The sequence below is a fragment of the Microcaecilia unicolor genome, chromosome 1 (genome assembly GCF_901765095.1).
Source record: "Microcaecilia unicolor chromosome 1, aMicUni1.1, whole genome shotgun sequence".
Lineage (NCBI taxonomy): Eukaryota > Metazoa > Chordata > Amphibia > Gymnophiona > Siphonopidae > Microcaecilia > Microcaecilia unicolor.
Genome location: NC_044031.1, coordinates 255,948,328 through 255,973,558, shown reverse-complemented (window position 1 = coordinate 255,973,558; position 25,231 = coordinate 255,948,328). Strand labels below are relative to the sequence as shown.

General features: G+C 41.6%; 1 protein-coding gene across 3 annotated transcripts in view; it reads left to right on the top strand.

Annotated features, from left to right (window-relative positions):
• NEK10 (NIMA related kinase 10) overlaps positions 1-25,231 on the top strand; it is a 487,142-nt gene that overhangs the window by 200,310 nt on the left and 261,601 nt on the right. For all 3 annotated transcript variants that reach the window (XM_030205786.1, XM_030205778.1, XM_030205768.1), the window contains exons 21-22: positions 1,979-2,100; positions 2,259-2,361. In XM_030205786.1, coding sequence (XP_030061646.1) covers positions 1,979-2,100; positions 2,259-2,361 — 225 coding nt within the window. The remainder of the gene's footprint in view (positions 1-1,978; positions 2,101-2,258; positions 2,362-25,231) is intronic.

Sequence of the window (25,231 nt, the reverse complement as noted above, 5' to 3'; positions counted from 1 at the left end):
CTTGGACCCCTTCTTTTTTCAATCTACACCTCTTCCCTGGGCTCCCTGATCTCATCTCACGGTTTCCAATATCATCTTTATGCCGATGACACCCAACTTTATCTCTCCACACCAGACATCACTGCGGATACCCAGGCCAAGGTTTCGGCCTGCTTATCCGACATTGCTGCCTGGATGTCCAACCGCCACCTGAAACTGAACATGGCCAAGACCGAGCTTATTGTCTTCCCACCCAAACCCACTTCTCCTCTCCCTCCACTCTCCATCTCAGTTGATAACACCCTCATCCTCCCCATCTCATCTGCCCGCAACCTCGGAGTCATCGTCGACTCCTCCCTCTCCTTCTCTGCGCATATCCAGCAGATAGCCAAGACCTGTCGCTTCTTCCTCTATAACATTAGCAAAATTCGCCCTTTCCTCTCTGATCACCCCACCCGAACTCTCATCCACTCTCTCATTACCTCTCACCTTGACTACTGCAACCTCCTCCTCACTGGCCTCCCACTTAGCCATCTATCCCCCCTTCAGTCCATTCAGAACTCTGCTGCACATCTTATCTTCCGCCTGGACTGATATATCACCCCTCTCCTCAAGTCACTGCACTGGCTTCCGATTAGGTACCGTATACAGTTCAAGCTTCTCCTACTAACCTACAAATGCACTCGATCTGCAGCCTCTCCCTAACTCTGTACTCTCATCTCCCCCTACGTTCTTACTCGTAACCTCCGCTCTCAAGACAAATCCCTCCTTTCAGTACCCTTCTCCACCACCACCAAGTCCAGGCTCCGCCCTTTCTGCCTCGCCTCACCCCATGCTTGGAATAAACTCCCTGAGCCCATTCGCCAGGCCCCCTCCCTGCCCATCTTCAAATCCTTGCTCAAAGCCCACCTCTTCAATGTCGCCTTCAGCACCTAACCACCATACCTCTATTCAAGAAATCTAGACTGCCCCAACTTGACATTTCGTCCTTTAGATTGTAAGCTCCTTTGATCAGGGACTGTCCTTCTATGTTAAATTGTACAGCGCTGCGTAACCCTAGTAGCGCTCTAGAAATGTTAAGTAGTAGTAGTAGTAGTACTGCTGCAGGTTAATGACTCCCAGAGTAAAAAAAAAACTATTGCAATCATCCTTGAAAGCTGTTATTCTGCTCCCTAGGAGGTCAAAGTGTGAGATCCGGGAGTTCCCACTCTCTTTTCCCAGCAAAGACCCCTTCCAAAATACCCCCAACCTCCCACCTGACCCCTCACCCCTTGCTAGGGGTCACAGGCACCATTTTGAAATCCATAGCTGGCAGTGAGTACAGAATTTGGGCTTGGGGGAGGCCTTACAAGGGGAGGGGGAGTAGGAGGTATGCAGGGTCCAATAGGGGTAGAAATAGGGCTTAAGCTCTCTATCTTTAATGGGGGTGAAGGGTCTTGGGGGATTGAGGTATTTTGGAGAAGTCTTTGCAGGGGAAGGGAGGAGGTGCAACCCTTAGATTTTACAACTCGTTCAATGTGCTAGTTTTATAAGATGGTGTCCAGGAGCATCGTGCTGCAAGTTAATGGGCTGATGCTCCTGACCAGGAAAAGCAATACCTACTTTCAGCTGGTGTTATTTTTACAAGACTAGCACAACTTGCATAGTTCACTGTAAGCTGCGTTATTCAGTTTGCATAATAATGAGGGAATAATAATGATGCAGCTTGTGGTACCTTATAAAATAACACAAATTTTGCCATTTAATGTGCTTTAAGGGGCAAAAATCATAAATTTTAGATCAATGACTGTGCCAAGTCTTCATAAACATAAGAGATGCAGAACTCCATCTTTAATTGGACAGAAATATGCATTAAAGATGAATAATGAACTAAAAGCTGAACATTTTGTATTCTAAAATAATCGTAAAACAATATCCTCTCTGTAGTCGCCAGATGAATATAAAACTTTTGATGCAAATCCTGATGGCATGAATTACCACTTCATTCTGTTGTGTGTAGATGACAGATTGTATATAGTTATGGAGCTCATAGAAGGCGCACCTCTGGGAGAGCACTTTAATTCTTTGAAAGAAAAGAAACAACTCTTTGCAGAAGAAAGAATATGGAAGATATTTATACAAGTAAGTAGTGGAAATGTTTTTTTTTCCATTTGTATACTGCAGATTGTATAATTATCTTACAAAAATCAGATGTGATACTTCAGAAAGAATATTTTGTTGAATATGCTTTTGCATCTGGGATAATAATAATATTCTTGTTCTTTATTTTTTAAATGTAGCTGTGTTTAGCATTGCGGTATTTGCACAAAGAGAAAAGGATTGTCCATAGAGACCTCACACCTAACAATATCATGCTGGGAGAAAAGGACAAAGTAACGATTAGTGAGTACAACATTCATTTGGAAGTCATAGCATAGTAGGACTTGAAGGATTTTGTATATCATTTAACTTAGAGGATAGAAGATTAGGGGGGAAATTATCAATGTGGGCTATCATGAAGATGTGTTATTTTACTGTTAACCCTAGTTATTAATAACTGTGCGTGTGTATGTGGGGGGATTATCAATGTGGACTCCCTTTAAGACATGTTATTTTACTGATCATGGTAAAAAATAAGAGGAGTAGCATGATCAGCAGGACTCTTCCAAAGATCCCAGGAGACGTAATGATGTAGTAAAAGTCTTTAATCAGTACTAAAATATGACTTGGAAGAGTCCTGTTGATCACGCTACTCCCCCTTTTTTTACTTTGTCTTGTTTGTAGCAGATCTCATTTCTCCACCTTGGTGGTTGCTTGTATTTTACTGATCATACCAGTTATTAGTAACTAGGTCTCACTGCATAAAATGGGATATGTGGTAAAATCACAAATCTAAAAATTGTAGAACAAAAATTATACGACTAAATCTCAAAAATGAGTTTTGTTCAGAACATTGAAGGAGGAGGACTGAGTAGCAACAAACCATAGTTTTGATAAACAAAACCTCAACTTCCACAGAAGATCTACATAGATGACTCTTCCCAAGTGGCTATAATCACTGGTTTCAAATGGAACTCTGAAAAAAACAATAGCAGAAAACAACTCCCAAACACGAGAAAAAACTACTGTTGCAACAAAATGGACACTAGCATTCCTACAAAATTGAAAAACCAGTCTCTTCACTATCAATGTTCATACAGAGATAGAAAATCCAAACCCAAAGCAAAACCTGTGAATAGGAAAAAAACAGTGTCACGTGGAGGGGCATAATCGAACAGGGACAACCATCTCTAAGGGTGCCCATCTCTAAGGACGTTCCGGCGAAGGGGCGGGAAAACCTGTATTATCGAAACAAGATGGATGTCCATCTTTCATTTTGATAATATGGTCGGGGACGCCCAAATCTCAACATTTAGGTCGACCTTAGAGATGGTCGACCTAAATGTTGAGATGGTCGACCTTAGAGATGGTCATCATTGGTTTTCGGCCATAATGGAAACAGAGGACGCCCATCTCAAAAATGACCAAATCCAAGCCCTTTGGTCGTGGGAGGAGCCAGCATTCGTAGTGCACTGGTCTTCCTCACATGCCAGGACACCAAAAGGGCACCCTAGGGGGCACTTCAGTGGACTTCACAAATTGCTCCCAGGAGCATAGCTCCCTTACCTTGGGTGCTGAGCCCCCCAACCCCCACTAAAACCCACTCCCCACAACTGTACACCACTACCATAGCCCTTAGGGATGAAGGGGGGCACCTAGATTTGGGTATAGTGGGTTTTGGGTGGGTTTTGGAGGGCTCACATTTACCACCACAAGTGTAACAGGTGGGGGGATGGGCCTGGGTCTGCCTGCCTGAAGTGCACTGCACCCACTAAAAACTATTCCAGGGACCTGCATACTGCTGTCATGGAGCTAGGTATGACATTTGATGCTGGCATAGAGGTGGAAAAATTTTTTAATTTTTTTTTAGGGTGGGAGGGGGTTGGTGACCACTGGGGGAGTAAGGGGAGGTCATCCCCGATTTTCTCCGGTGGTCATTTGGTCAGTTTGGGCACCTTTTCAAAGCTTGGTCGTGAAAAAAATGGACCAAGTAAAGTCGACCAAATGCTCGTAAGGGGCACCCTTCTTTTTTCCATTATCGCCGAGGACGCCCATCTCTTAACCATGCCCCTGTCCTGCCTTTGGTACACTGCCGACACGCTCCCGTAAACTTTGGTCATCCCTGCGATGGAAAGCAGTTGAGGACGCAAAAAAATCGGCTTTTGATTATGCCGATTTGGGTCGACCTCAGGAGAAGGACGCCCATCTCCCAATTTGTGTCGGAAGATGGGCGTCCTTCCCTTTCGAAAATAAGCTTGTTAGCATTAGAAGAAATATCAACATGCTGCAAATGCAACAGTTTGCTCAGCCAGTAGTTCCAAGATATATCCACTGTAGCACAGCATTCAAAATCCTTGACAAGGATCCCCCTTGTTTCGAATTCTTCATCAGGAGGAATACCTGTGGTAAAATAACATGAGCTAGTGGTAAAATAACATATCTTAATGGTAGCCCACATTGATAACTACACCCCTTAGCACAGAGTTGCCATTCATCTTCTAATCACCAAGGACCAGATTCAGTAAGTACATGGTGCCAAAATTTGGGCACTGAAAAAAATTGGCGCCCAGTGCTATTCTATAAAGGGTGCTCTGGGTTGAGTGTCCTTTATAGAATAGCACATAGCGCTTATTCCTGTGTGGGCACCAGGACTTACGCCTGCTGAAACCAGGTGTACTTCCTGGTGCCCAGTTTGGTTAAATGACCAATTCACATTTACCTATTCAACTCCATTCCAGATTTTGTAGACCTCTTATCATATCCCTGTTGGATTATTTGTAGTAAATAATTAGCAGATTTTAGTACACACAGCTTCAGCTTTAGAAATGTTAATTTCTTTTCTTCATCTCTCTCATACACCCCTGAATAATTCACTGCTGAGTCACTTTAAAGTTGAAGTAACTAAACATCTGTTTACTCACAGTTTGTAGTTAGATTATATTCAGACAGGCTTATATATACATAATACTATACATTTGGATTATCAGCTCTTTCCATGTGCTTAGATGGTAATGGATGCTCATACCATAGATTCTCTCAGCTTAGGAGAGATCATGAGCTCCATGTGCTGTGTCTAACCCCCACAGGAAGTTGCATAGGTGTGACCTCTCTAAGTAATTCACATCAGAGGTCACAGAGTAATCACAGAGAAAAAATTGGTGACAGGCAATGCATGTAAAATACAATACATTATTCCAACAAACCCCTTCTCATGCATAACTGTCATGCAATTATTTATTCATACAAAGTCCAAGCTTTATTCGCAGATTCTCAAAACGTTCTCTGGGTAACGGTTTGGTCATGATGTCAGCTGTCATCTTACTGGTGTGACAATAGTGTAGACTGATGACCCCTTCTTTCGCCAGCTCTCGCACGTTGTGATATTTTGTTGCGATGTGCTTGGTGCGTGACTGAACCTTGTCATTCTGTGACAGTCGGATGCAGCTCTGATTATCTTCCATTATCTGGATTGGTCTCTGTTCAGCTATTCCAAAATCCAGCAAAAGTTTTTCAATCCACATCAGTTCTCTGCATGCTTCCGATACGGCCACATATTCAGCTTCTGTAGAAGACAGACTCACAATACTTTGTTTATGACTGGCCCAAGAAATTTGTACATTTCCATACATAAACACATATCCACTTGTGGATTTATAATCAGAATGATCCCCTGCCCAATCTGAATCACAGTAACATATTAGTTTTGGATTACTATTGGCTGAAATCTTTAATTTACAATCAATGGTACCTTTTAAATACCTTACCATCCTTTTAACTGCAGTCCAATCTGATTTGGTAGGTGAGCTGACCCTTCTGCTCAAAATTCCTACTGCATTTGCTATATCAGCCCTGTATGTGGTAGTTAGATATAAAAGCTTACCTATGGCTGATCTATATTGGATGTTATCTGGTAAAGGTTCTCTTACTGTTTCATCCTTCAGAAAATCAGTGATCATGGGAGTGCTTACAACTTGGGCATCTTGCATACCTAAACTTTCAATAAGCTCATTTATTTTCTGCTTCTGGCTTAGAAGATAAGAACCATCATTTTGTTTCTCAATTTCTATACCAAGATAGTATGACACATTACCAAGTTCTTTTATCTCAACATTCTGGTTTAAATATTTTACAATGTCCTTGTACTCTTGCTCACTTTCGCTTGCAATGAGCAGATCATCAACAAAAGCTAAAATGTATGCATATTGTCCATTTCTGCACCTAGTGTACAAGCATTTATCTGCTTCACCTTGCTTAAATCCTAAATTTGTCAATATTTCATGCAATTTGTCATTCCAACATTTTGCACTTTGCTTTAATCCATAAAGACCTTTGTTTAATTTACACACTAGCTGTCTTTGTTTTGTATTTATGAAACCTGTTGGCTGTTCCATGTACAAGTTTTCAGTTATATCTCCATGAAGAAATGCTGTTTTCACATCAATGTGGTTGACTTGCATGCCTTTTGAGACTGCAATGCTCAGAAGTGTTCTTATTGTCGTGTGTTTCACTACAGGTGCAAACACTTCATCAAAATCTTCTCCATATTTTTGAAGATATCCCTTTGCGACTAATCTGGCTTTATACCTTTCCACTTTTCCTTGTGCATTCCTTTTTAACTTGAATACCCATTTGCATCCTATAGCTTTCTTGCCAGGAGGTAATTTTGTAAGAATCCAAGTATTATTTTTATGCAATGCATCAATTTCTTCTTGTGCAGCTTTACGCCATTCAGCAGCTTCTTCTGCTGGCATTTTCTCAATCTCATCCCATGTTAAGGGCTCTTGAGCTTCTGCTGACTTTGTTAGGTAAGACAGTCTTGGGGGTGGAACACCTTTGTTTTCCCTGGATGAGCGTCTGACAACAGGTTGGTCTGACCTTTCCGCATCCTCTAAATCTGAGAGTCCTTCTCCAATTGATTCCCCTTCTCCAACTGTACTGTCTCCTGCAATGATCCTTTCTGTGTCTGCTTCCTCTGCCTGTTCCTCGTTAGATACAGATGAGTTGCTTTCAGACATCTGCCTTGGTATGGCATTTATATACACTGGCATGTCTATTATGGTTCTAGTTTCATATTCTGGATGATAAGGCTCATCTGGGATAATCCAGCCTTTATCAACCCTTTTGTTTTCATCAAAATATGTAACATGTCTTATGCCAACAATGCCAGTTTTCAGATTCAAAATTCTATATCCTTTGTGTCCTGGAGCATAGCCAACTAAAATGCCCCTTTCTGTTGTGGAATCCAGCTTATGCCTTTTTTGCTTTGGTACATGAGCATATGCTGTACTTCCAAATGTTCTTATGTGTGACAGGTTTGGCTTCCTACCATGCCATGTCTCATGTGGTGTGCGCTCAGCGCCTTTAGTTGGCATTCTGTTTTGTAGGTACACTGCTGTGAGAATGGCTTCCCCCCATAGTCTTTTAGGGAGATTGCTATCTGACAGCATACATCTGGTCATTTCCACAAGTGACCTAAATTTTCTCTCTGCAACAGAATTTTGCTCTGGTGTATAAGCTACTGTTGTGATATGCTGAATGCCTTCTTGTTCTAGAAATGTGCGCATGCTTTGTGAAGTGAACTCACCACCATTGTCGGTCTGAAGAACCTTTGGTTTTCTTTCAAATTTATTGCTCACCATGGCTACGTATTTCTTCAGCATGTCTGTGACTTGACTTTTTTCTTTCAGCAAATAGGCCACACAATATCTAGAGAAATCATCCAAGAATATTAGCACAAATCTGTTATTTCCCAATGATGGGATATTAAACGGTCCACATAAGTCACTGTGTATTAAGTCCAGTACTTTATTACTCCTATTTCCTGTGTATGCAGGAAATGAGGGTCTCACACCTTTTTGAGTAACACAGTCTATGCATTTCTCCATTTTACCAGTATCTGCACGAATCTGAATGCCGGTGGCTAGTTGCTTACTGTAAAGATCCTGGATCACCTTAAAATCACGATGTCCCAGGCGGCGATGCCAGATTTCCAGACTACATTTACCATCATTCTTCCTTACTTGCGCCATATGTGAGGCTTCACCTGAAATGCTCAGTTTATAAATATCATTATGCATAAAAGCTTCAGCATACACTTCATCATTTTTAGAGATTGTGCACTTACTGTTTTCAAAATGAATCACAAATCCCTTCTTATCTAATGTAGATACACTAAGCATATTGCAAACTGCTTGGGGAATATACAAGACATCACTTACAGGAATTTCTTTAACTTCATTAGACACTTTGCATTTTAAGAATCCAATGCCTTTTGCTTGGATCTTAGCAGTCCCTGCGTTTGCAGTATTAAGAATACCTTCTTCTGGACACATTTCCTGAAAGAAATCCTTACAATTGGTTAAATGGCATGTGCTCCCCGAATCCAAAATCCAAGTACTTTCATTTGAATTATTATTTACCATAGTCAAAGATTTTTCTGCCATTAGAAAGCCCTTATGTTTATCATTGTCTTTCATACATTTCCTGGTTGGAGAATTCTTTTGTTCCATTGGCTTAGGTGAGCTAGAGGGAGTGTTTTGTGTTTCCTTACACCATTTAGATACATGTCCCGCCTTTCCACATGAGTAGCAAATCAGCTTGCCCTTGGGTGGAGTTTTCCCATAGCTCCGCCTTCCTCTGTTTTTTGCCAAGAAATTTGTTTCATTTCTCTCTGACTGACTTTGAGAACACATCTCCTCAGAATCATTAATTATGCATTCCTGCCTCAGTTTTGATGCTGCCTGTTCAAAAGATTGCCCTTCAATGGCTTCATTTACAGACCTAAAAACATCAAACTTCTTTGATAGTGAGGTAAAAAGAAATGCTCTTTTCAATGCATCACACATGGGAATTCCAGAAAGTTCTAGCTTTTGAAATGAAGACATAAGATGCATAATGTGATCATTACATTTACTTTTATCCCTTAATTTGGTTTCATTCAACTCTGCTAACCAAATTGGTTGCTGTTTTGCATATGTAGTTGCATACATAGTTCTCAGTTTATATAACATTTCATTTGCTGTATCTTTTGCTTCCACTAATATGGCTTGTTTCTCTGAGAGAGCTTCCAAAAACATGCACTTCACATAATAGTTTGCATTGTCCCATTCAGCCATATTTTCAGCTGTTCTTTTTTGGTCTAAGCATATATTTAATTTCTTTGCTTGAAGGAGACATATGAATCTTAGTTCCCACTGCTGATAATTAAATTCAGTTAATTTAGGCACCTTGAGAGAGTGGAAAAATGGTGAATTTCCTCCCTCAGCCATTTTCTTAGCCTTCTGTCTGGTGTGTGGGGGGAGAGAGAGACAGACTGAATCTTTCTTTTAAAACTTAAGAGAAAAATGTGGCTTTTTTACTGCCTGGTAATATTTCTCTTCCTTTTCAATTCCTGGACCCTGGGCCCATAACCCTTTTGTTGGATTATTTGTAGTAAATAATTAGCAGATTTTAGTACACACAGCTTCAGCTTTAGAAATGTTAATTTCTTTTCTTCATCTCTCTCATACACCCCTGAATAATTCACTGCTGAGTCACTTTAAAGTTGAAGTAACTAAACATCTGTTTACTCACAGTTTGTAGTTAGATTATATTCAGACAGGCTTATATATACATAATACTATACATTTGGATTATCAGCTCTTTCCATGTGCTTAGATGGTAATGGATGCTCACACCATAGATTCTCTCAGCTTAGGAGAGATCATGAGCTCCATGTGCTGTGTCTAACCCCCACAGGAAGTTGCATAGGTGTGACCTCTCTAAGTAATTCACATCAGAGGTCACAGAGTAATCACAGAGAAAAAATTGGTGACAGGCAATGCATGTAAAATACAATACATTATTCCAACAATCCCTTCTCAGCTGTCTCTTCTCCATGCTGAAGAGGCTTAACATCTTAAGCCTTCCTTCATATGGGAGGAGTTCCATATCCACGTTTCCAAGTTTATTTAGTATTTGCTATACCGTACATCAAACAGGATATCTGAGCGGTTTACAACATTCAAAATAAACAGAAATGGAGCAGCGTGAGAGAATGAGAGAAGAGAGGTGAAAGAAAAGGGAGCTACAATTCATAATACACCTAGAAGATGACACCTCACCAAGCACACGAGAATGCAAAGAATTCCTAAAACTCTGGGATCTGCAAGCACCCAACACGCAACCAACACACAAAAAAGGACACGCACTAGATATCATAACAAACAAATTTGAACCGGACTCAACTATCATACTCACTGACACAAAATGGACACCTACATTATGGTCAGACCACTATAAAGCAAAAACACACATAAACGCAATCAATAAACATGAGCGAATAACATACACAACGAGAGGAAAAATAGACTCCACAATATTCTGGCAACAGATCTACCAGACCGAATGTTCAACAAACGCTGACACCATCCAATTCCTCCAAGAATGGGACGATCTATGTACAACAACATTAGACAAAATCGCCCCAATCCAAACCAGAACATCACACAGGAAAAAAGCAAATCCATGGTTCACCGAAGAGCTGAAAAAACTTAAAACACAAGTCAGGAAAGTAGAACGAGAATGGAACAAAAAGAGAGACGAACAAACACAAAACGCCTGGAAATTACTTCGGAGAAAATACAAATACACCATAAAACAGACCAAAAGACTACACTACAAAACAATAATAGGACCAAACTACAAAGACACACATAAATTCTTTAACCTTGTGAACAAACTGCTAGACACCACACCAGTTACAAACAACGGCAAAGATATACCAGACATTGACAACCTTGCGAAATACTTCAAAGAGAAAATTATACAACTACGACTCAAAATACCCGCTAGCCCTATTGAGTACGCCACACTTTTAGACTGTCTAGATCCAGAAGAAGGAACATACCCAGCAGACAGAACCTGGACCGAATTTGAAATACTATCAGAAGACCTCATCTCTGAAACTCTTAAAAGATATGCCAAATCCCAATGCAAACTAGACATATGCCCAAATTACCTCATGAAATCTGTTCCTCAACAATTCATAATAGACCTAACGAACCATGTAAACTTCATGCTACAAAACGAACTCTTCCCAAAAGAAAAAGGAAAAATCTTACTCATCCCAATTCCTAAAGATACAAAGAAAAGCACGAGCGAAATAACCAACTACAGGCCAGTAGCATCCATACCACTAATAACCAAAATAACCGAAGGAATGGTAACTAAACAACTCACAAACTATCTAAATAAACACTCAATACTGCATGATGCCCAATCAGGATTCCGGTCGAATCATAGCACAGAAACAGTATTAGTCACCCTTATGACTAAATTTAAACAAATAATTGCGACTGGCAACAATATACTCCTCCTACAATTTGACATGTCAAGTGCCTTCGATATGGTTGACCACGGAATCCTATTACACATACTTGAATACTTTGGCATTGGAGGAAATGTCCGGATTCCTAACCCAATGTTCGTATCAAGTCACATCAAATTCAACCACGTCTAAGGCATGGACATCTGAATGCGGAGTACCACAAGGATCACCCCTCTCACCAACCATTTTCAACCTAATGATGATCCCCCTGGCTAAACTCCTATCAAACCATAACCTCAACCCATATATATACGCTGATGATGTTACAATATACATCCCTTTCAAACAAGACATCAACGAAATCTTCAACGAAATCAATCATCATGAACACATGGGCAGATGCATTTCGTCTGAAATTAAATGCAGAAAAAACTCAATGCCTGATACTCACCTCCCAATACAACACAAAGGAATTTACCGCTATAAACACACCAAACCTAAACCTTCCAATCTCAGAAACGCTAAAAATCCTTGGAGTCACTATCGACCGCCACCTAACACTCGAAACTCACACAAACAACATAACTAAAAAGATGTTGTACTGCATGTGGAAATTGAAAAGGATAAGACCATTCTTCCCAAGATCCATCTTTCGCAGCCTAGTGCAATCCCTCGTACTCAGCCATCTGGATTACTGCAACTCACTGTACGCAGGTTGCAAAGAGCAAATACTGAGGAAACTTCAAACAGCCCAGAATACAGCAGCCAGACTCATCTTCGGAAAACCAAAATATGAAAGTGCATAGCCATTACGAGAGAAACTACACTGGCTACCACTCAAGGAACGCGTCACTTTTAAAGTATGCACATTAGTCCACAAAATCATTCACGGCAAAGCCCCAGCCTACATGTCTGAGTTAATAGACTTACCACCCAGAAATGCCAAAAGATCATCTCGAACTTTCCTCGACCTCTACTTCCCCAATTGCAAGGGCCTGAAATACAAGACGCTACACGCGTCAACCTTCTCTCACATAAGCACGCAGTTCTGGAATACACTACCGCGCAACTTAAGAACGATCCACGAACAAGCTTCCTTCCGCAAATTATTGAAGACCCATCTTTTTGAAAAAATCTACAGAAAGAGCCAAAACACATAAAATCCACACTCACTATTCACTAATGCATCATACATCCACTTCTGCAATCTCATCCCCATAATCTCACATCACTCATACCTCTACTCAGAGAAATATGTATACCATATGTCTTCATGCCTTAATATTACCCTTTAAGTCTCCCCCCACTGTCTCCTTCCAATGTTTCAATGTTTGTGTTCCATTGTTATATTCCTTAATGTTACTTCGACTATCTCGCTTAACTCTGCACAATGTAATCCATAACCAAGTTGTAACAAATTGTATTTCCATCATTTATATTATATTGTAAGCCACACTGAGCCCGCAAAAAGGTGGGAAAATGTGGGATACAAATGCAATAAATAAATAAATAAATAAATAAATAAATAAATAAATAAATAAATAAATAAGACAGTAATATAAATGAAAGAGTAGAAAGGTAGTGTGTCTGCCATACCTTGAACACCATCCCTGGAGAGGTCAAAAATGTTAATTACAGGCATCATCAAACAAGAATGTTTTGAGGTCGGTTTTAAAATGGGCCATGGAGGTTTGTAAACCCTAATGGGAGGGAAGGCATTCCAAAGGGAGGGGCCAATGATGGAGAAGTTAGAATCCCAGGTAGTGTCATGCATACTTTGCCTGAAAGTAGGGGTAATAAGGAGGATTCTTTGTGTTGAATGAAGGACTTGAGAGGGGCAATAGGGTATCAGTAAATGGGAAAGGAAAGATGGTAAACCTGTGGACTGAATTTTAAACTCTAAAGTAAGAATTTTGTTGTTAACCCTATGTGAATGAGGTAACCAATGTGCAGCTTTCAAAAGGAGTGTGACATGATCAAATTTCTTTGAACTGGTAATCACTTTGATAGCCATATTTAGGATTCATTGTAAATGACACATATCCTTCTGTCGGAGACCTTTATATAAGGAATTGCAGTAGTCCAGTTGGTTGAGTACCAGAGAATGTAAAGGATATTTAAGACAGATTGCTGAAGCAGAGGTCTAATGGATCTAACCATGCGTAGTTTGTAGAAACAACGCTGCACAAGGGTGGTAATTTGTGGTCTAAAACTGAGTGTGGTATCCAAAGTAATGCCCCAAATCTTTAAAGATGATACCAATGGCACTTGGCAACCGCAAAGCAGAACTGGTGCAACAGAGCGATGTTGCTATCATTGGAAAAGAGAAGAGCATTAGATTTTTCAGGGTTCAGTTTTAACTTGTTCTTGGTGAGTCACGTGATGATGTGTGATAGGCCAGTGTTAAGGAGGTTGATATCTTGGGAATATGTAGAGTTGAAAGGAAACAGAATTTGGATATTATCAGCATAGACAAATGAAATCAAGGCAATAGACTGGATCAAAGTCAAGAATAATGCAATGAAAATGTTGAAGAGTGTGGGGGATAGGATAGAACCCTGTAGTACTCCACAAGTAGGAGTGAATAGGTCCAAAAGGGCATGCTGATGACTTACTGCATATTCCCGAGAAGTAAGGTAAGACTGGAACCAAACTAGTGCTGTACCTGAGATACCTATGCGATGTAGTCTTTGTAGTAAGATAGACTGATTGACTAAGTTGAAGGCCGCTAAGAGATCCAACGAAAGTAACAGTACTGATTTGTATTGCTCCAGATGATATTGGATATTTGTTGTGATATACCTGTTGCATAAGGTAGGAAGCTTGTTATAAAATTACCCTATACATGCAAAAGCTGCTATTTTCCCATGGGAATGCTTCAAAAATAAGGACTCCCACACTCTCAGCTAAAAAGACTGAAAACGCTTTACAATTCGGCTGCTCGCTTCCTCTGTAGGGCCAAATGTTATGATCATGTCACCTCTTTGTTCCTGTGACTTCACTGGCTTCCTTTCCCCTATCGATTCTACTTTAAAATATTCTGCTTGGTTCATAAGTCATATCATGCTGATCTACCGTCCTTTCTTTCATCTTTAATTATCCCTGATCTTCTAAATCTGCATATCTAGAATGTACTCAACACTCTGCCTCTTACTTGCTTGGACCTAAACTGTGGAATGATTTACCCCCTTCTATTTGTTCTGAACCCTCTTTGACATATTTTAAGGCTCTACTAAAAACACGCTTTTTCTCTATTGCATTTGGTACTAACTCTCAGTTAGGTTTTGTTTTTGACCGGGATATTTGATATTTAATATTTAGTACTTAAATCCTGTTTGCTTTCTTTTGCATGATTATCTTTCCAATTTTTAATGGAATTCTGTTTCTTTTCTTTTTTTTTGTTGTTACATTTGTACCCCATGCTTTCCCACTCATGGCAGGCTCAATACGGCTTACATGGGGCAATGGAGGGTTAAGTGACTTGCCCAGAGTCACAAGGAGCTGCTTGTGCCTGAAGTGGGAATTGAACTCAGTTCCTTTTCTACGTTATTTATTTTAATAGTATTATTTGTATTTTAGTTTTTGTAAACCGTCCTGACCTGTTTATTCAGATAGGGTGATATAACAAATTTTAAAAAACAACACAGAGTCATGCATGCACACGTTATCAGGAAAAAGAATGACATCTAACATCTAAGAATGTTAGGTATTATTAGGAAAGGAATGGAAAACAAAATGAGGATGTTATAATGCCTTTGTATCGCTCCATGGTGCGATCACACCTTGAATATTTTCTTCAATTCTGGTCACCACATCTTAAAAAAGATATAGTGGAATCAGAAAAGGTACAGAGAAGGGCAACAAAAATGATAAAGGGGATGGGACAACTTCCCTATGAGGAAAGGCTAAAGCGGCTAGGGCTCTTTAGCTTGGAGAAAAGGTGGCTTGGGGGAGATATAATAGAGGTCTATAAAATAATGAGTGGAGTTGAACGGGTAGATGTGAAGCATCTGTTTACGCTTTCCAAAAGTACTAGGACTAGGGGGCATGCGATGAAGCTACAATGTAGTAAATTTAAAATGAATCGGAGAAAATGTTTTTTCACTCAACGTGTAATTAAACTCTTGAATTCATTGCCAGAGAATGTGGTAAAGGTGGTTAGCTTAGCGGAGTTTAAAAAAGGTTTGGACGGCTTCCTAAAGGAAAAGTCCTTAGACCATTATTAAGTGGACTTGGAGGAAATCCACTATTTCTGGGATAAGCAGTATAGAATGTTTTGTACTTTTTTGGGGATTTTGCCAGGTATTTGTGACCTGGATTGGCCACTGTTGGAAACAGGATGCTGGGCTTGATGGGCCTTTGGTCTTTCCCAGTATGGCAATACTTATGTACTTATGTACCCTCTAAGGGGCAATTCTATAACAGGTGCCTTCGTTTAGAAGCCCTGAGGCCACATGGTAAAAGCCTATTCTGATACAGAATGTAGGTGCCTAGGTACCTTTATAGAATACAAGCAAAAAAAGGCCTGTTTCTCAAAAAAATGAAACAGGTGCTAGCAAGGCTATCATATAATTGCGATTATGTTTTTAAGTGAACCACAATTCTCCCATCGCCTCCCATCCCATCCATATCCACCAATTCTCCTCTCCTCTGTGCTGCCCTCCCATCCCATCCATGTCCCGTGATTCTCCCCTCGCCTCCCATCCCATCGATATCCAGCGATTAGCTTCTGCCCTCCCACCCCATCTATGTGCATCGATTCTCCTGTTCTTTGCCCTGCCCTCCCATCCCATCCATGTCCAGCGATTGATGTACATTACGTTGGAGTGTCCCTATGCTTCTCCTCTCTCCCCTGCCCTCCCCTCCATGTCCAGTGATTCTTTCCTCCCCTCCCATCCCATCTATGTCCCTCTAATTACCGACCCATCTCCCTCCTTCCTTTTCTCTCCAAATTACTTGAGCGTGCTGTTCACCGCCGCTGCCTTGATTTTCTCTCCTCACATGCTATTCTTGACCCATTACAATCTGGTTTTCGCCCTCTCCACTCAACCGAAACTGCGCTTACTAAAGTCTCCAATGACCTATTACTGGCTAAATCCAGAGGTCAATATTTCATCCTCATTCTTCTTGATCTTTCCGCTGCTTTTGACACTGTCGATCACAGCATACTTCTCGATACCCTGTCCTCACTTGGATTCCAGGGCTCTGTCCTTTCCTGGTTCTCTTCCTACCTCTCCCTCCGCACCTTTAGTGTTCACTCTGGTGGATCCTCTTCTACTTCTATCCCTCTGCCTGTCGGCGTACCTCAGGGTTCTGTTCTTGGTCCCCTCCTCTTTTCTATCTACACTTCTTCCCTTGGTTCATTAATCTCATCCCATGGCTTTTCCTACCATCTCTATGCTGATGACTCCCAAATCTACCTTTCTACCCCTGATATCTCACCTTGCATCCAAACCAAAGTTTCAGCGTGCTTGTCTGACATTGCTGCCTGGATGTCTCAACGCCACCTGAAATTAAATATGACCAAAACCGAGCTTCTCATTTTCCCCCCCAAACCCACCTCCCCGCTCCCCCCGTTTTCTATTTCTGTTGATGGCTCTCTCATTCTCCCTGTCTCCTCAGCTCGAAACCTTGGGGTCATCTTTGACTCTTCTCTCTCCTTCTCTGCTCATATCCAGCAGACCGCCAAGACCTGTCGTTTCTTTCTTTACAACATCCGTAAAATCCGCCCCTTTCTTTCCGAGCACTCTACCAAAACCCTCATCCACACCCTTGTCACCTCTCGTTTAGACTACTGCAATCGGCTTCTTGCTGGCCTCCCACTTAGTCACCTCTCCCCTCTCCAGTCGGTTCAAAACTCTGCTGCCCGTCTCATCTTCCGCCAGGGTCACTTTACTCATACTACCCCTCTCCTCAAGACCCTTCACTGGCTCCCTATCCGTTTTTGCATCCTGTTCAAACTTCTTCTACTAACCTATAAATGTATTCACTCTGCTGCTCCCCAGTATCTCTCCACACTCGTCCTTCCCTACACCCCTTCCCGTGCACTCCGCTCCATGGATAAATCCTTCTTATCTGTTCCCTTCTCCACTACTGCCAACTCCAGACTTCGCGCCTTCTGTCTCGCTGCACCCTATGCCTGGAATAAACTTCCTGAGCCCCTACGTCTTGCCCCATCCTTGGCCACCTTTAAATCTAGACTGAAAGCCCACCTCTTTAACATTGCTTTTGACTCGTAACCACTTGTAACCACTCGCCTCCACCTACCCTCCTCTCTTCCTTCCCGTTCACATTAATTGATTTGATTTGCTTACTTTATTTATTTTTTGTCTATTAGATTGTAAGCTCTTTGAGCAGGGACTGTCTTTCTTCTATGTTTGTGCAGCGCTGCATATGCCTTGTAGCGCTATAGAAATGCTAAATAGTAGTAGTAGTAGTAGTAGATTCTCCTCTGCCCTGCCCTCCCCTCCCATCCGTGTCCCGTGATTCTCCCCTCGCCTCCCAACTCATTGATATCCAGCGATTTGCTTCTGCCCTGCCCTCTCATCCCATCCATGTGCAGCAAATCTCCTGTGCCCTGCCCTCCCATCCCATCCATGTCCAGCAATTGATGTACAGTATGTTGGAGTGTCCCTCTGCTTCTCCTCTCTTCCCTGCCCTCCCCTCCATGTCCAACGATTCTTCCTTCCCCTCCCATCTATGTCCAGTGATTCTCCTCTGCCCTGCCCCTACCCTCTGTGTCCCTCGTTTTTGGCCTCCCCTCCACGTCGAGCGATTCTCTTCTGCCCTGTCCTCCCATCCATGTCCTGCGATTCTTCCCTCGCCTCCCATCCCATCCATATACAGTGATTCGCTTCTGCCCTGCCCTGCCCTCCCATACCATCCATGTCCAGCGATTCTCCCCTCCCCTCCTGCAAGCCGTCCATCTTACCTGAGGTTGCAGCAGCTTCAGGCTAGGCTCGCGTCGCCTCCAGTGTTCCCTTGCTTTCCCTCTCAGTGTCCCGCCCTCCTCTGATGTCATTTCATTTTTACGCAAGGGCGGGACACTGAGAGGGAAGGAAACGCTGGAAGTGAGCTGATGTCAGCATGTTATGAACCCAGACAGCCAGCCATCCAGAGAAGCTGAGGTACAAATTATTATATAGACTAGCAGAACCCAATATTGGTGCACTTAAAATATTTAGGCACCTGAACTTACACCAGCCATAGAGCTGACATAAGTGCAGATGCCTAAATGTGGCAGGGATGCACATAACTTCAGCATTCTGTAAGTTACACAGGTAGGTTTGAGCTCGCCCATATATATCCCCCCACCCCGCTTGCAAATAAGTGCTATGCATGAAAGTCATGTATTTACAGAGCAGTGGTTAGGTGGCATGTGGCATATATATGCCTATGTGCTTCAGGGCTGGATTGAGGTCAACTGATGCCCTAACCACAGCCCAACAATGGGGCTCTTTAACCCTTTCATTGCTCAACTGACAAGACATTAAGGGGCCCTTTTACCAAGCGGCCCTTTTGTCAAGAAGTGCAAAAATGTGGCCTGCAGTATCCCCAGCGTAGGTCTTTCCCACATGCTAAGGCCACTTTTAGCGTGACGGTAAAATGGCCCCATTTTCCATTTTTACCATTAATAATCATATGCTAATTTTCCCATTAGCATGTGGACTTTAGCAAGTGAGCCCTTACCAACATCTATTTTTTTAAGTGATAAATGCTTATGCGCTAATAGGTAAGCACACAGCGATGTAGCTGCGCAAACTGATTAGCACAAAACATGCTTACTCTCTGCCCCCCAGACACACCCTCAGCACTAAAAAATAAATTCTATTTTTTAGTATATGGGTAGTGTACGCCAATCCCTGAATGCATCCTGCAGTAGTGCTTTTTAACTTGCGGTAGGCACATGTTTGTGCTTACCACAGCTTAGTAAAAGGACCCTAAGACTCAATAAGTGCTGAGAAATATCACCATTGTACAAAACAAAACATCATATATATTTACAATGATTAGAAAAACACTGAAATTCATGTTGGATAATGGGTGTGGCAGACAGCAGTGAAAGAGGTAAGGGCATGATAGCTAGGGGAAGAAATTCTGTGGTGCCTTCCTTCCCTTGCTTGTTTTACTTAATGGTTAATCCAGGGCTGATGTGCCAACATTCAAGAGTATAGGCAAGTATTCAAAACATTTAGATGCGTAATGCAGCTAGCTTATAGAGTTGCCCTTTACGTGGTCTAGTTAATTGCCATTTCAATTAAAGTAGTTTAAAACAAAGACAGGAAGAATAGCTATAGCTAGGTTTGCAGTGATTTCATTCAGTTTCCCTGACTCATCAGCTTTGAATACCATTTATGGCACCGGTCTCTCTCCCAAATCTTCCTCAGTGAAGACAGAAGCAAAGAATTAATTTGATCTCTCCACTATGGCTTTGTCTTCCCTGATTACCCCTTTTACCCCTCGGTAATCTAGAGGTCCAACCAATTCTTTTGCCGGCTTCTTGCTTTTAATATACCTAACAAAAATTTTACTATGTGTTTTTGCTTCCAACACAATCTTTTTTTCAAAGTCCGTTTTTGCCTTATCAGCGCTTTGCATTTGACTTGACGTTCTTTATGCTGTTTTTTATTATTTTCAGTTGAGTCCTTCTGCCATTTTCTGAGGGATTTTCTTTTAGCTCTAATAGCTTCCTTCACCTCACTTCTTAACCATTCCAGCTGTCATTTGGTCTTCCTTCCTCCTTTTTTAATACACAGAATATATTTGGACTAGGCTTTCAAAATGGTATTTTTGAACAGCATCTATGCCTGATGTACATTTTTGACCTTTGCAGCTGCTTCTCTAAGGTTTTTTTTCACCGTTCTTCTCATTTTATCATAGTCTCCTTTTTGAAAGTTAAACGCTAATGTATTGGATTTCCTGTGTGTATTTACTCCAAAGCTGATATCAAATCTGATCATATTATGATCACTGATATCAAGCGGCCCCAGCACCATTACATTCTGCACAGATCACAAATCAAAGTGATTTAAATGGCCAGAAATGGCTCCCAACTGGTGAAATCGCTTGTTCAGGTTTAACTGCTCATTTCCAGTGGCATGTAACTGGTTCGTGCCACTGAAACTCTCTGGTTAGTGCCTAACTCAAAAGCAGCTATTTTGGGGACATTCCGGGGCGGAGTCAACACTTGGTCAGTTATGTTCTGATATTCAGCACGTAACCAGCCACGGTAATCACATAAATAGGACTGCATAAAAATCAATCTTATGTAGAGGCCATGTCCAGGCTCTGTAAACCCAGAAATTTAATGCTGGAGCCTGGACATGGCCCAGCATTGAATTTCTGGGCATCAACCCCCATAATAATAGTGGACTAACACACACACAAAAGTGAATACAGAAAAATAAGACTAGAAATAGAAGACAGAAAAGAAAGGGCAGGCTACAAAAAGAGCTCACTGAAATGGCTGGATTAGGACCATAGGGGCCCTTTTACTAAAGCTGAGCATGTGCTAAATGCTAAGAAGCCCATTTTATATCTATGGGCTTCTTAGTATTTAACATGTGCTAATTCCATTAATGCAAACTAAGCATTAGTAAAAGGGCCCTATGGTTCTAATCTAGCCATATCTGTTGATAAAAGAAACAGTTTGCTTATCCTTTTGGCTGAGTCAGCAGTGACAGCTGCTTTTTGGCACAACTGTCTAAAAAAGACACTGCTTTTTTATCAGTATTGGAGCCTCTTTTCTGACCAGTGTACTGAGATACTAAAAACATATGTGGTGAGTGGTGAATTGTCGTAATGCAAGAACCTACTGCCTCAATCCAGCAAAAAGAGATCACAAACTCTAAGTGATGCCACTCTTTTCCTGAACGCTTTTTTCTTTGATAAAACGGCTTCTTCTGATGAGTGTAATGTCAAAAATGCATTGTGCCAGCAAAACAAAACAAAAATAGTGGAAAAGAGACTGTTCAAAACTTGCCCACAATGGAACCAAACTTATCAATAACTAATACCAACTATAACGAGAGGAATATCAGAAGCACTGAATCAGGACTTTGTTATGAGTTATTAGGTCTCTTATAGGCCATCCCATTTCAAGCCTCAACCCAAGTCACCACTTCTTCAATCATCTATTCCTCTCATAAAATGTTTTTGTTTTGTTGCCATTATATTTAATAGTGGATTTTACCCTCCTTCTAAAAGTTGTGGTCTCCAAATATGCATTGGGGGCAATTCTATAACTGGACTCCTCCTTGTAGATGCCCCAGTGTTGTATGGGGAGCACCCATCCTATTATGGCATCTGAGTGCCTAGAGTCTGTTGTAGAATTACAGAATACTTGCATAAACCTGTATCAGCACTCCTAACTGTAGACGCATCCATTTATGTTGGGTAAACGTAAATGGGCACACCTAAGTGCGGCAGGCAACTTTTATAACATTAAGACGTGTTATTTTACTGTTAAGCCAGTTATTAGTAACTAGGTCTCATTATATAAAATGAGACCTGTGCCAAATAGCTGAAGTTATTTTCATGTCTTAACAGTAGCCTAGGCAGATAACTAAGCCCGTTGGTCTTTTATTAACATTATCTAATACGTTACTATGAGAGTATAAGTGAGCTGCTTCACATATGTTCTGAATATCTTTACTTGAGCCCTTCTGAATAACTTTTAGAGAGATTGAAAACACATCAAATGGTGTCCAAGTACCCCCCCCCCCCCCCCTTTTATGACAATAAATATTTGGGAAAATACATATCTGGCCGCAATTTCATTCCTGGAGTTATATTATGTTTTTATAACACTCGGTATCCCTAAATCAGGATTCAGAGTGGGAGTACATTTTAAGAAAACCGATCAACATCAACAAATCGGGATAATACAACAATAGCAAATGTACAGCCAAAACATTTCTAACCAGGGGCGTAGCCAGTATGGGGCCAAGGGGGCCTGGGCCCCCGTAGATTTGCCCCTGGACCCCTCTCCCGCAGCCCCTCTCGACCCCCACTCCCACCACCAACTTGCCATTGCCTACCTTTGGTGGCAGGGGACCCCAACCCCCGCCAGCCGAGCCGAGGTCCTCTTCTTCCCAATCCCGTGCAAGGCTTCGTTCTAGTCTGACGTTCCTGTTTACTAAGTGCTAGCGGCTGCCGTGTGCCAATGCTGACACAATCCATCCACTTTAATAAACAGGGGGGGAGGTTATTTATTTAATTAAAAAATGTACATATCATCTATAACCTATTTATTTAGATTTGTTCACACCTTTTTCAGTAGTAGCTCAAGTTGACTTACATTCAGGTAATCTGGATATTTCTCTGTCCTAGGAGGGCTCACAATCTAAGTTTGTACTGGAGGCAATGGAGGATTAAGTGACTTGCCCAAGATCACAAGGAGCAGCAGCAGGATTTGAACTGGCCACCTCCGGATTGCAAGACCGGTGCTCTAACCACTAGGCCACTTCTCCAAACCTAGGTGTTTCAGGGGCCCTTTTACTAAAGTGCACTGAAAAATGGCCAGCAGTAGTGTAGACATGTGTTTTGGGTGCACGCAGAATCATTTTTCAGCGCACCTGAAAAAAATGCCTTTTTAAAATTTTTGCCGAAAATGGACATACGACAAAATGAAAATTGCCATGTGTCCATTTTGGGTTTGAGACTATCTTCAGCCATTGACCTAGCAGTAAGCTCTCACACGGTAACCGAGCGATAATGGTCTATGCATGTAAAATGCCAATTACTGCCTGATTACCGCCCGTGCACCAGAAAATAAAAATATTTTCTGGTGCGCTTAGTGGGCCTGTGTTAAAAATGAAATTACCGCATGGGCCACGCGGTAGCCGAGCGGTAAATTGGAATTGCTATGCATTGGGCGCACATAGGCACTTATTCGGCTTAGTAAAAGGGCCTCCCAGTGCATCATTAGTATTATATTCTGAAAATTAAAAAGAAAAACAAGTATATAATTCATTATACTTGGAGGAGTAGCCTAGTGGTTAATGCAGTGGACTTTGATCTTGGGGACCTGGGTTCAATTCCCACTACAGCTCCTTCTGACGTGACTGTGGGCAAGTCACTTAACCCTCCATTGCCCCAGGTACAAAATAAGTACCTGTATATATGTAAACCACTTTGAATGTAATTGCAAAATACCACAGAAGGGCAGTATATCAAGTCCCATTTTCCTTTCCCATTATAAAGCAAGAAAATTGCTTCTTTCTCCCCTTAATTGCCAACACTTAGTATAGAAATGTTTAAATTCATTTGACAAAATATTCAAGCTAAGAATGCCTGGAATCATCTTTCCTACAAATGAGTGAATCATAGAATTTGTTTGTGGGACAATGGTTTCCACAATTAACATCACTTAAAATCCTATAGTAATTTGTATTAAAAAAAATTCCCATGAAAAATCAGCAGCTACAAGTTAATGGCTATAAGTAAACATATATGAGATTTACAGTAGAACAACTATTGGCCTTATTTTCTGTGGCCACCAGATGATATACAGAAACATTGAAAATGACAGCAGATAAAGGCCAAATGGCCCATCCAGTCTGTCAATCCATATCATCTGCTCTTCCTCCCCCTAAGAGATCCCACATGCCTGTCCGTTGCAATGACACCAGCTGTTTAAGTGGCACTGCTAAATATATATGTAAGTGGCAATTGTTTCCACGCTTAAGTTAAGCTTGCTGTTTTGCCAGGCTGACTTATGTGTTGATTTTATGTGGAGAAGAACTGTGCTGCTCTCCATATAACTTTTCAGTTGGTCCTTGGCCTACCCCTAACACCATTTCCTGGTTAACATATAACTTTTAAGCAAGTCACTGCTTTGGATTGAACCAATGGAGTGGAGGAGTGGCCTAGTGGTTAGAACACCTGTCTTGCAATCCAGAGGTAGCTGGTTCAAATCCTGCTGCTGCTCCTTGTGATCTTGGGCAAAGTCACTTAACCCTCCATTGCCTCAGATACAAACTTAGATTGTGAGCCCTCCTGGGACAGAGAAATATCCAGCGTACCTGAATGTAACTCACCTTGAGCTACTACTAAAAAAGGTGTGAGCAAAATCTAAATAAATAAAGGGGTGCCATAACTTGAGCTCAGCTTAACCAACTCTCCTTCATAGGGAGTTCAGATGGGCAGAGAGGACTTGTTTCAGGCATGGTCAGAAAATGAGGCAGAACTAATGTAATTTGAATGGCACATTGATCACATCATCTCAATCAAATTAACTTGGAGGGGGTCCCATCTACCCACCCTGATTGGGTGGGATTTGGGAGAGGTATGCCACAGCAGAGTTTCATGTTGCCATCCCCTTTTTGGATGTATGTTTGGAGCAGAAAAGTGGAATTCAACTGGGGGTTAAAAGGGGGTCCATGTGCAGTATCATCATAGGCCCTCAGGGAATGGCAAAGTTTGGCATTGCTGCAGACCTTGCACAGTGGGAGTTTTTACAGGGTGCTTGTTTATGTGCCATTGCTTAGTTCAGTACTGACTAACCAGTATTGAACTAAGCCTGAAAAGCCCTTTTACTACGTTGCAGTAGGGCTAATGCAGGTAGCGCGTGCCAAATCGACACTACAGGGCTAACACGGGTTCCTGGTAGCAAGGCATGCTATTTCCCATGCATGAGTAGTGTGCATGAGTAGTGTGTGATCCCTTACTGCTAGGTCAATGGGGGGTGGTAAGTGCTCAGGCAGTAAATAGCCACGCGCTAAGATAGAATGGATTTTTTTGGGGGGGGAATATTCAATGTTAAGTTTGACATTACTCAATAAAGTTGCAACCTGTTGTGTGCCACCTGTGGATGGTTAAGTTTGTTATTTATGGGAGTACTGGAAAGCAGGGTGGGGGAGGACA